Here is a 12108-nt window from a genome sequence, read left to right on the forward strand (position 1 = left end):
ACCTGCTATTCCCAGTTCTCATTGTATGTGAGATTATATTTCAAATAATGTCATTGTTCAAATAGCTTATATACAAGTACTGTTTCCCTACCATGATTAGACCAAGAGACATACAAACTGAGGTCCTGTTTACCCACTACTTTGTTTTCTTTTTCTAATTTTTTAACTATTATGTGGTAAGGAGTTTCAAAGGGGTGTAATGATTTTAATTCTGAGGAAGTATTGGCAATACTCCAAATTTCTCTTGACCTTTATTGTGCTTGTCTTCCTAATTGCTTCTTAAAAAATAATCTTTCGGCAGAGGGATGTCAAATCTGGGTGAAAGAGAAGGGGCTTGGCAATCTGTGGGACCTTGGAGAGTAGAGCAGTATTTATTCCTGGCATACAGATGGACTCTGGGAACCCAGAGGAGTGCTCTTTCAGCCTGGACACATGGGGAAGAACCTAGGCCCTTCCTTGGGTGCTGTGACAGACTCTGAAAATGTCCCATGGAAGTCCTTGCCCTCGCCAGGGAGCAGAGGGGGGATGGCTTAGGGATGGGGAGTTGGGAGGATTCAGGTTTGGGGTGGAGGGGAGGGAGAGGGAACTGAGAATGACATGCATAAAAAGTTAAATAAAAATTTAGGATAAATAATATTCTTTCTTTTAAATTTTACATACCAATCCCAGTTCCTCCTCACTACTTTACTCCTGTTTCCCACATATTGCCCCCCATGCCACCCTCCCATCCACACCTCAGAGAGGGTGAGGCCTCCCATGGGGAATCAACAGAGTCTGTTATCACTTTGAGGCAAGACCAAAGCCTTCTCTCCTATATCTAAGCTGAGAAACATATCCCTCTGCAGAGAATGAGCTCCATCAAAGCCAGTTCATGTGCTAGGAATAAATCCTGGTCCCACCACGATTGGCCACAAAAACTGCCCAAGCCATGCAACTGTCACCTGTTACCCACATTCAGAGGGCCTACTTCAGTCCCATGCAGGTTCCTCAGAAGTCAGCCCATTGTCAGTGAGCTCCCACTAGTTCAGTTCAGCTGTTTCTATGGTTTTTTACATCATGGGTCTTGAACCTATTTGCTCATATTATCCCTCCTCCCATTCTTCCACTGGACTCCAGGAGCTTGATACAGTGATTAACTGTGGACCTCTGCATCTGCTTCCATCAGTTACTGAATCAATATTGTATGATAGTTTGGGTGGTCATCAATCTGATTACAGGGGAAGGAACATTGAGGCACCCTATCCACTACTGCTTAGAGTCTTAGCAAGGATTCCTGGGAATTTCACAATGGAGTACCATACAGCATTTAAAAAAAATACAGTGGCATTTTGAAAATTGCCAGCAAATGCATAAAACTAGACAAAAACATTCTGAGTGAGGTAACCCATTTCTAGAGAGACGAACATGATATGTACTCACTCATGGATGGGTATTAAACATAAAGAAAAGGATAAACAGCCTACAGTCTACAAGTCCAGAAAAGCTAGGTAACAAGGAGGACCCTACGAGACATAGACATGGATTTCCCTTGAAAGGAGAAATAGACAAGTACTCCTGAGTAAATCAGAGCATAGGGGAGGGGTCAAAAGGAAGTGGAGAGAGGAGGGAAGGATGTGAGGATAGGAGAACAGGAGAGAACAAGTTCATCTAGTTGGTGGGAAGACAGAGAAGGAGAGCAAGAAAAGAGATATCTTGATACAGCAAGCCATAATGGAATTATTGAGAAACCTGGCACTATCTGTTACTTTCTAACTGATTTTTTTTACTAATTGTGCTTTTGTCATTCTGACACCAAATATAATTTGTTAAAGAGAATAGATCTATCTTGACTCAAGATGTTGGAGGAACCAGTACAAAATCTAACAGAGCTATGAATTTGAATCTGTGGGTTCCATGATGGGGACAAGTGGTGGTAAGTATGTGGTAGAGTGACATGTTCACCACATTGTTGGGAGCTGCAGAGTACCGCGCCTATAGATGGTACCAGTTTCCGCATTCCACCAGCCCAATGGTGAGTGCTCTCAGTAAGTAAACAACTCCTTATTAGGAGTGAGGCAACGTACCCTTCTAGATCTGCTTGGTGACAACCTATCCTAGCATGCCACCGGGTGTAGTTGATTGGCTATTGCTGAGTATAGTAAGCCCCGACTCCCTGGGGTCGGGGCCACTCCCTGCAAGCAAGTTTCCTGAATAAACTGTGAGAAGAAGATTCCTCATTGCCGTGTCATTCTTGCTGGTAGAGGGTGGTCGTGACAAAGTTGTGGCCTGTACAGGAACCTTAGAGCTTCTCAGTCGGGGCGGTACCGGTAAGTTCCCGAGGTAAGCGGGACAATAAGGACATTGACAAAGGAGCGATAAGGTCTCTGGTTAGGAGCAAGACAGTTCACAGCTGAGGCGAACTGAAAGTAAAAGACCTCACGTCTGCTTTAGCTTGCAGAGTGAGAGTAAAGTAAATGGACCCCACTTTTGTGGTGATAATTTGGCTAATGTTTAATATTGTAGTGTGGGCTCTTGTCTTTTGGTGCTGTTATCCAACTTGCACATCTTCGGAGCATACCAACTAAAAGAGTAGACTTTAAAAGGCATAATGGGGTCGTCACAGTCACACCCAATTTTTCTGGCTCTTCAGGAGCTGCTTCTTTCTAAAAAAATTAACCTTAAGCAAAGCCACGTGGCAGAGGTTTTTGAGTGAATGCAATGCCATTGCACCCTGGTTCAGAGTTTCAGGGAACCTTTCTGTGGCTACCTGGGATAAGCTGGGAAAAGACATGGAGTTTGCTTGGAAAGAAGGAACACTGAAATCATGCGTTCAGCCAGTATGGCGGCTGATTCGCACTTGTCTGGAGGATTAAGAGGGGAACAAAAAGGCTATAGAAAAAGTACAGGTTGCCTTCGAGATGCTCCAGGAAGAAACATCAGAACAATCAGAAGGCGAGGTTAGGAAGAAAAAATAGAAAGGGAAAAAGAAACAAACCTATCCCTCCTTAAGGGAGCTAATGAAAGAATTAGAAGAATCGGGGGAAGATTCAGAAACAGGAGGACCTCTCGGAGGATGAGGATGAAGAGATTGTCGAGTTAATGGGAAAAATGGCAACTGCAAAGCAAGGGCACCGCCCTACCACTCCTCCACCCTGCTGTTCACCAGAGGAACTACAAGTTCCTGGTTGCAATACTTTCTGCTTGGAAGTATGGCGCACTGTTCGTGCCAAGTTTCAGATTACCCGGCCACTGGCTTATCCAGTTTTCCAGGATGGTAACCAACAGAGATATCATGAGCTGCTTAACTTTAAAATAGTCAAAGCCCTGGCAGAGTCCGTACGCGCCTATTGGGCAATGGCGGCTTTTACCATTGCCCAGGTGGAAGCACTTAATCGCGTCTGCATGACACCTGGTGATTGGATGAATTTGGTAAGAGCTTGTCTATTGCCAGGACAATATCTAGATTGGAGAGCTTTCCAAATTGAATTTGCCAATGATCAAGGTGCAGCTAACTGAGCGGCTGGTTACCCTGCCTGGGATATAGGCATGTTACTTGGTCAGGGTGGTTTTGCACAACAACAAACAGGATATCCCCCTCAAGTGTATGATCAGGTTAACCAAATAGCCATTAGGGCTTGGAGGTCTCTGCCCAATAGAGGTGAAGTCAACGGAAAACTTACAAAGATATTACAAGGCCCTATGGAACCCTTTTCAGATTTTGTGGCTAGAATGGTAGAAGCTGCAGGAACAGTGTTTGGGGATCCAGATACTGCTATGCCATTGATTAAGCAGTTGGTTTATGAACAGTGCACAAAGGAGTGTAAGGCTGCTATAACCCCATATAAAGGTAAAGGCCTTGAAGTCTGGATGAAGGTCTGTAGAGAGTTAGGAGGTCCACTGCCCAATGCAGGCCTAGCAGCTGTGGTGATTCAATTAACTAAGAAAGGAGGAAATGCAGGGATCTGTTTCAACTGTGGCAAACAAGACACCTTAAAAGGCAATGCCCTGAAAGAGGAACAGAGACAGTGGCTCCACCCAGAGGCCTAAGCCGGGGTTGTTCCCTAGGTGCAAGAAAGGAAATCATTGGGCTAGTGCCTGTAGATCAGTGAGAGACATTAACGGACAGCCTTTTGCTCAGGAATATGGAGGAGCTCGTCCAAAAAATGGACAGCAGAGCCCACGACCCCAGGGCCCGCAAATATATGGGGCCATGGAGGATCAAGCCCAAGAGCAGAACCCCGAAACCTGGGTCTCTTCGACATCCGAGGGACCAAGGAGAACCACTTCAGGCTCCTCGGGGCTGGACTTATACTCCACTACCAGACTCGTATTAACACCCAGGATGGGGGTCCAACTTGTAAACACTAACTTTAAAGGACTCCTTGAGCCTGGTACAGTGGGCCTGCTTCTAGGAAGATCATCTACAACTGTAAAAGGGCTACGAGTACATCCAGGAGTGATAGATCCTGATTACACAGGTGTGGTAAAGATTATGGTAGAATCCCCTAAATGGATTACAGCCATTTTTCCTGGAGACAGGATAGCACAGCTGCTGCTTCTGCCAAGCCTACCTGATAAATTTCCAGCTCAAACCAGGGAGAGGGGAGAAGGAGGTTTTGGTTCGACAGGATCAAACTTGACCTTCCTTGCCCTAGATCTTGCACAAGGTGGATGACTTGGTAATATTGACCAACTTAGGATGTATTCATTCCCTCTCTTCTTTGTGTATTACATCCACGGTGGCTGAGAACTGCACAAAAAATAGTAACCTGAGCTGGCAATTGAGTGAATACCTCCTGAGGAATTGAAGTAAGGAGTTTGAGACCCTGATGGATACCCTGACTAGTCAGATCATTTCCCTGAATGCTATGCGCCTGGAGATGCCCAGTATCAATGCTGTTTTAAATACACTTAAACAAGCTTTTAGTTATATTAAGGAATGGGCTGGCATGGGTGTTATGCTTTCCATGATGTTGTTAGCCATTTTTGTCTGCCTGTGGTGTCCATGCAGGATTAGAAAGTCACAAAAATCCCAAGCTGCCATGTTGGTACAGGCCTTTGCTGCGGTGGAAGAAGGACAATCCCCTCAAGCATGGTTATCCATGCTGACAGACAACTAGGCAACTGTCTCACCTTTGTTGAGTGAGTAATACGTATCCGATTCAGTCATGCTTAATGACAGGCACCTACCCTTCTTGCAAAACGAAAGTGTTCCCTTCAACCTAAGACATGAGCCTGTGAGGGCAACACAGAGACTCTATGACGGGTAAGATAGGGACACTGGGGTTGAACCTAAGACAGAGATGACTGAAATCTAATAACAGATAGAATGGCTACTCCTCTTAAATAAAAACAAAAAAGGGGGAACTGTTGGGAGCTGCAGAGTACCGCGCCTATAGATGGTGCCATTTTCCGCATTCCACCAGCCCTATGGTGAGTGCTCTCAGTAAGTAAACAATTCCTTATTAGGAGTGAGGCCACGTACCCTTCTAGATCTGCTTGGTGACAACCTATCCTAGCGTGCACCCGGTGTAGTTGATTTGCTATCGCTGAGTATATTAAGCCCCGACTCCCTGGGGTCGGGGCCACTCCCTGAAGCAAGTTTCTTGAATAAACTGTGAGAAGATTCCTTGTTGCTGCATCATTCTTGCTGGTAGAGGGTGGTCAAGACAAAGCCACATGGCCGACAAAAAAGAAATGAATGAAAAGAAACTCTAACCCCACAATTTCTTTCAAAGAACATACTAACTGTGACTCAAGTTTTTCTTTTGGAGCTCCACCTCATAGGGATTCCACTATGTCCAGTTATCAACACCCTGGGGACCAAGTCTTCTAAAAGGAAACCCTTTGAGAAACACTTAGCTAAACCATAGTCACCTTATTTAAGGGCAAAGAGTGTGATCCAGTCAAAGCGTCTTTTAGTATAAATTGTGGTTTTGGTCTTCATAGGACTGTGAATATGCTAAAGTTTTATATAGAAACCCTACAGTAGTTCTAAATTTGGGAAAGCATTGGGAGTAGGTAGGACTGGAAAATGATGTGCTCATGATTCTGAGGGCTAGTTGGTAATGGAATATGTTGCATTCGCGTCTTAAGTAACTGAAGTTTAGTTGGGATCAGGGTCTCTACAAAAAGAAGATATTTGTCTTATATGCTTTTAAAATTAATGTAGACTTAGTTTTCTTTAGATAAATTAAAATTTCTTAAATTGATGTTTATTAACAGAGCATAATTTCTCATATTTTAAGTTATGATATATCATATGGTAGTTAAGTAAAATAAAATCCCCAAAAAAGCAAAATAATGATGCTAAAACCAAGGAGTGAGCCTACTTGCATACAACAATAAATCTCAAACACAGAACTTTGAGACAGGATGATCAAAGTTAAGGTCAGACTTTGATCTAGCAAAGCCATGCTTCCATCTCTAAACAAACAAATAGATAAATTTATAAATAAAAATCTTAAACATATCTAACTAATCCTTTATAAATATTAACAGCATAATATTTCTCAGAAATATGGATATTTATGAAAATTAAACTGTCAAAATGGAAAGACTGATCTAACTGCTATCGGTTTATTTATTCGCAGGACTAAAAACATAATGGTATGTAAAAGTTTCAGCAACTTTCAGTTACTTTAGAAAATGTAAGAAAATTAATAGAATAAAAAAGAGATAGCAGTATGTCACCCTTTGAAAACTAGGTTTTCATTATCTTCACAAAATGTATGGCTGTATGTTACACAGGTCAATGAGAAAGTGCTAGAAGAAGTAATCTGTCAGACATGCACATTCTTTCTCTCTTCTAACAAAGGAAAGTTTTTATTTGGTTTATATATTATAATCTACCATTGAGGGAAACCAAGACATACATCAAGACAGGAATTTGAAACAGAAACCAATGAAGAGTAGTGCTTGCTGGCTTGATTACCTTGGATATTTCAGCTTTCATTATTAGACAACACAGATGAACATATATATGGATGGCTTTGCGTATAAAGGAAAAATATGCTTAGACATGCACACAGGCCATTTGGATGAAAGCAATTCCTCAATTGAAATTTCAGCTTCCTTATTCCTAAGTATGTCTAAGTTTGTATCATGATAACTAAATCCATCTAGCACATTCCCTTACTTGTCAACTTGACATAAACTTTAATTTCTTCTTTATCTCCAATATAGTAATATTATTTTACAGAACAGTACAATTTTAGAAATCCCAAAATCTTAAATCTATCAGTTCAAGTTTAATGTATCACACACACTCACACACACACACACACACACACACACACACACACACACATACACACAGAGAGAGAGAGGGACAGAGAGACAGAGAGACAAAGAGAGAGAAAGAGAAATCAGTTAGATACTTATTATTCTTGGCTAGAATAACCAGAACACAGTTACAATCAGAACAAAGCAAAACCGTATAGCAGCAGTGTGAAAATCTCAGTGTATAATAACTGCTTTTCTTTGATTCAGGGTTTCTCTGTGTGTCTTTGGTGTTCTGGCTCTCACTCTGTACTCCAGGCTAGCCTTGGAACTCACCGAATTCTTCCTGCCTCTGCCTCCTGAATGCTGGGAATAAAGGCAAGGATTACCCAACCTAGCATATCTGTTGTTGTTAACACACACTGCTTTTCTCTTATGCTTAGATCGACTTCATTACATTCTTGATACCCTACTTGGTAGTCAACCAAAGGTACTGAAATATACAGTATTAGGGTACTCCAATGAAGTAGAGGCTGTTCCTTCACAAACAGCCTCTTCTTGCTTCTGCAGGAACTGCAACCTTGCAATATGGCACAAACATCAGCATTTTCTTCATAACAATTTCGATCTTTGACAGTATACTGAAACAGAAGGTGCACTTCCACCAATGGGCTGCCCTAACCTTTCACCAGGAAAGATGTAGATGCCAGGAAATAATCAAACTAAGAGCTGAAACCAATAAAGTAGAAACAAAGAATTTAATACAAAGAATAAATGAAACAAAGATTTAGTTCTTTGAGAAAGTCAAAAAGGTAGACAAAGCTTTATCCAACCTAACCAAAAGGCAGAAAGAGAACATGCAAATTAACAAAATCAGAAATGAAAAGGAGAATACAACAGACACTGGGTAAATCCAGAAAAATCATCAGGCCATACTTTGAAAACCTGTACTCCACAAAATTGGAAAATGTAAAGCAAATGGATGATTTTCTAGATAGACATCACTTACCATAATTAAATCAAGAACAGATAAACAATTGAAATATACCTATAAACCCTAAGAAAATAGGACCAGGCATCAAAATTCTTCAAACAAAAATAAGTCCAGGGCCAGATGGTTTCAGTACAGAATTCTACCAGAAATTCAAGGAAGAGCTAATATCAACACTCTTCAAATAGTTCCCCACAATAGAAACAGAACATTCACTGACAAACTCTTTTTATGAGACCAATCTCCCTCATGAACATTGATGCAAAATACTCAGTAAAATACTGGCAAAATAAATCCAAGAACTAATTAGAAATATCACACGCCATGATCAAGTAAATTTCATTGTGCAGAAGCAGGGAAGGTTCAACATAAGAAAATCATCAATTTAATCCACCATATAAACAATCTGAAAAAGAAAAACCACATGATCATTTCAGTAGATTCTGAAAAAGCCTTTGACAAAATCCAATATCCCTTCATGATAAAGGTCCTGGAGAGATCAGGGATAACAGGAACATTCCTAAACATATTAATTGCAACATACAGCAAACTGACAGCCATTGTCAACCTAAATAGAGAGTAGCTCAAGGCAATTCCTCTAAAATCAGGAACAAGACAATGTTGTTCACTCTCTCCATGTCTCTTCAATATTGTCCTTGAAGTTCTTGCATTAAAATAACAGGAGAACAAGGGGTACAAATTAGAAAGGAAGAAATAAAACTTTCACAATTTACAGATGATATGATAGCCTACATAAGTGACCTGAAGCACTCTACCAGGGAACACCTACAGCTACTAAACACCTTCAGAAAAAATGGCAGGATACAAGGTTAACTAAGAAAAAATCAGTAGCCCAGTAGCCCTAATATATATATAGACAATAAATGTAATGAGAGGCCAGGCAGTGGTGGTGCACGCCTTTAATCCCAGCACTTGGGAGGCAGAGGCAGGCAGATCTCTGTGAGTTCGAGGCCAGGCTGGACCGACAGCCTCCAAAACAATACAGAGAAACCCTGTCTTGTAAAAAACCAAAAAAATAAATAAATAAAAAAATAAATGTAATGAGAATGAAACCAGAGAAACATGACCCTTTAGAATAGGCACAAATAACATAAAATATCTTAAGGTAACAAAATAGGTGAAAAACCTGTATGACAAGAACTTTGAGTCACTAAAAAAGAAATTAAAGAAGATGCCAGAAAACGGAAAAATCTCCCATGCTCTTGGATAGATAGGATCCACATAGTAAAAATAACTATCTTACCCAAACCAATCTACAGATTCAATGCATTTCCTATCAAAATATTAGCACAATTATTCACAGACCTTGAAAGGACGACTCCCAACTTTACATGGAAAAATAAAGAACCAGAATAGCCAAAACTACCCTGTAAAATAAAGGAACTTCAGGAGGCATCACCATCCCTGTCTTCATGCTCTACTATGGAGCTATAGCAATGGAAACATCTTGGTGTTGACACAAATATAGACCACTGGAATTGAATTGAAGACCCTGATATTAACCCACAAATCTATGAACATCTGCTCTTCAACCAAGAAGCTAAAACTGTATAATGGACAAAAGAAAGCATCTTCAACAAATGGTGTTGTGATAACTGGATACTGGCATGTAGAAGATTGCAGATAGATCCATATCTATAACCCTATCACTGTGCACAAAACATAAGTCCAAATGGCTCAAAAACCTCACCATGAATCCAGTCACACGTAACCTCTTAGAAGAGAAATGGGATGTACCCTTGAACTAATTGATACAGGAGACCGCTTCCTGAACATAACACCAGTAGCACAGACACTGAGATAGACAATTACTAAAGGGCCTCCTGAAACTTGGAAGCTTCTGTAAGGTAAAAGACACATGTCAATAAAACAAGCAGCCCACAGAATGGCAAAAGATATTCATAAGCCCCACATCTTACAAAGAACTGAAAACACCAATCTTCAAAACACCAAATAACCCAATTAAAAAATGGGGTACAGAGGTAAACAGAGAATACTTAATAGAGGAGTCTAAAATGGCTGAGAGACACTTACTCCTGTCACAATGGCTAAAATATAAAAAACACCATGACAGTTTATGCTGGAGAGGATGTGGATAAAGGGGAACACTCCTCCACTGCAGATGTGAGTGCGAACTTATACAGTCACCTTGGAAATCAGAATGGAGATGCCTAAGGAAATTGGAATTAGTCTACCACAAGATCCAGCAATTCCACTCTTAGGCATATACCCAAAAGACACACATTCATTCAATAAGGACATCTGTTCAACTATGTTTATAGCAGCTTTATTTGTAATAGCCAGAACATGGAACCACCTTAGGTGCCCCTCAACTGAAGAGTGGATAGAGACAAATGTGGTACATTTACACAATGGAGTATTATTCAGCAGAAAAAAAAGAATCCTGAGATTTGCAGGCAAATGGATGGCACCAGAAGAAACCATCCTGAGTGAGGTAACCCAGTCACAAAAAGAGAAAAATGGCATGTACTCCCTCATATATGGATTTTAGACATAGATCTGGGGAGTGCCAGCCTACAATCCCATGGCCAGAGAGGCAGGGGACAGAACCTTCATTCAGTGGCTGATGGAAGAAGAGGCAGACATCCATGGCTAAGCACTGAGCTGAACTCAAGAAAGCCAGTGACAGAGAGGGAGGACTGATGACCAAAGACATTAAGAATGGGCTGGTTTAACCCCCAGAAACAGCTGACCTGTAAAGGGTTAGCTCTTGAATCCCAGGCTGATGCCTGGGAATCCAGCATGGGACTGATCAATACCCTCTGAATGGGGGTGTCAGTGAGGTGGCCTAGGTAATCCATTGAGCCTTGGGTAATAGATCAGTATTTATCCTGGGTATATACATGGCCTTTGGACTCCCATCCAACAATGAGAGATACACTCTCACCTTGAACTCTTGGGGGAGGGTCTAGGCCCTGCCCTGTTTGAAACGACAGACTAAGGACACCTCCATGGAGGGCCTCAACCTCCGTGGGCAAATGAGGGGATATTGGGGGTTTGTGGGAGGGCATGGGAGGAGGGGAGGGAAATGGAGAGGGACCTGGAATTGACATGTGAAACAACCTTGTTTCTAATTTAATTTCAATTTAAAAATAAAAAACAAAAAAAAATGAGCCAGCACAGAAACTATTACAGATCAAATAACTGTTTCAGCCTCCTGTTAAACTAGCACTTATAATTAGAGTTCCAGTGTGTTTGGGCTGTTCATGTGCCATTAATTTTATTCCTCAATATTTATACTTAATTTTATTTCTCTTAAACCATGGTGGGGTGGGGGAGATTCCACTGTCTCTGTTGGTCCGTTTTTATGTAAATTTGATACAGGTCATTTGGGAAGAGGGACTCCCAATTGAGAAAATGTGCCCACCGGATTGGCCCATAGGCAAACCTGTGGGACATTTTCTTAATTAGTGACTGATACAGGAGGGCCCAGCCCCTGGGGACAGGTAGTTCTGGATGCTATAAGAAAGCAAACCAATAAAGATCAAGCCAGTGGGAAGTAAAAAAAATTATATGAAAAGGAGTCTAGTCTCCAAAACACTAAAGGATCCAATTAAAAGGTGGGGTACAGAACTAAATTGAGAATTCTCAATAGAGGAGGCTAAAATGGCCAAGAGACACTTAACAAAGTGCTCAACATCCTTAGCCATCAGGGAAATGCAAATCAAAACAACTTTGAGATACTATCTTACTCCTGTCAAAATGGCTAAAATCAAAATCACTGAAGACAATTTATGCTGGAGAGGATGTGGAGAGAGGGGAACACTCCTCCACTGCTGGTGGGAGTGCCAACTCATACAACCACTTTGGAAATCAGTATGGAGATTCCTCATGAAAATGGGAATCAATCTACCACAAGACCCAGCAATTCCACT

At 41.3% G+C, this 12108-nt stretch overlaps 1 protein-coding gene across 1 annotated transcript; it reads left to right on the top strand.

The window, feature by feature from the left end:
* Window positions 1-4189: 4189 nt before the first annotated feature.
* Window positions 4190-4654, top strand: LOC121140744 (deoxyuridine 5'-triphosphate nucleotidohydrolase-like). The gene has a single exon (XM_040746640.1). The coding sequence runs from the start codon at window positions 4190-4192 to the stop codon at window positions 4652-4654; it is 465 nt and encodes a 154-aa protein (XP_040602574.1).
* The last annotated feature ends 7454 nt before the right edge of the window (window positions 4655-12108 follow it).

The sequence above is a fragment of the Mesocricetus auratus genome, unplaced genomic scaffold (assembly GCF_017639785.1).
Source record: "Mesocricetus auratus isolate SY011 unplaced genomic scaffold, BCM_Maur_2.0 Super-Scaffold_100006, whole genome shotgun sequence".
NCBI lineage: Eukaryota > Metazoa > Chordata > Mammalia > Rodentia > Cricetidae > Mesocricetus > Mesocricetus auratus.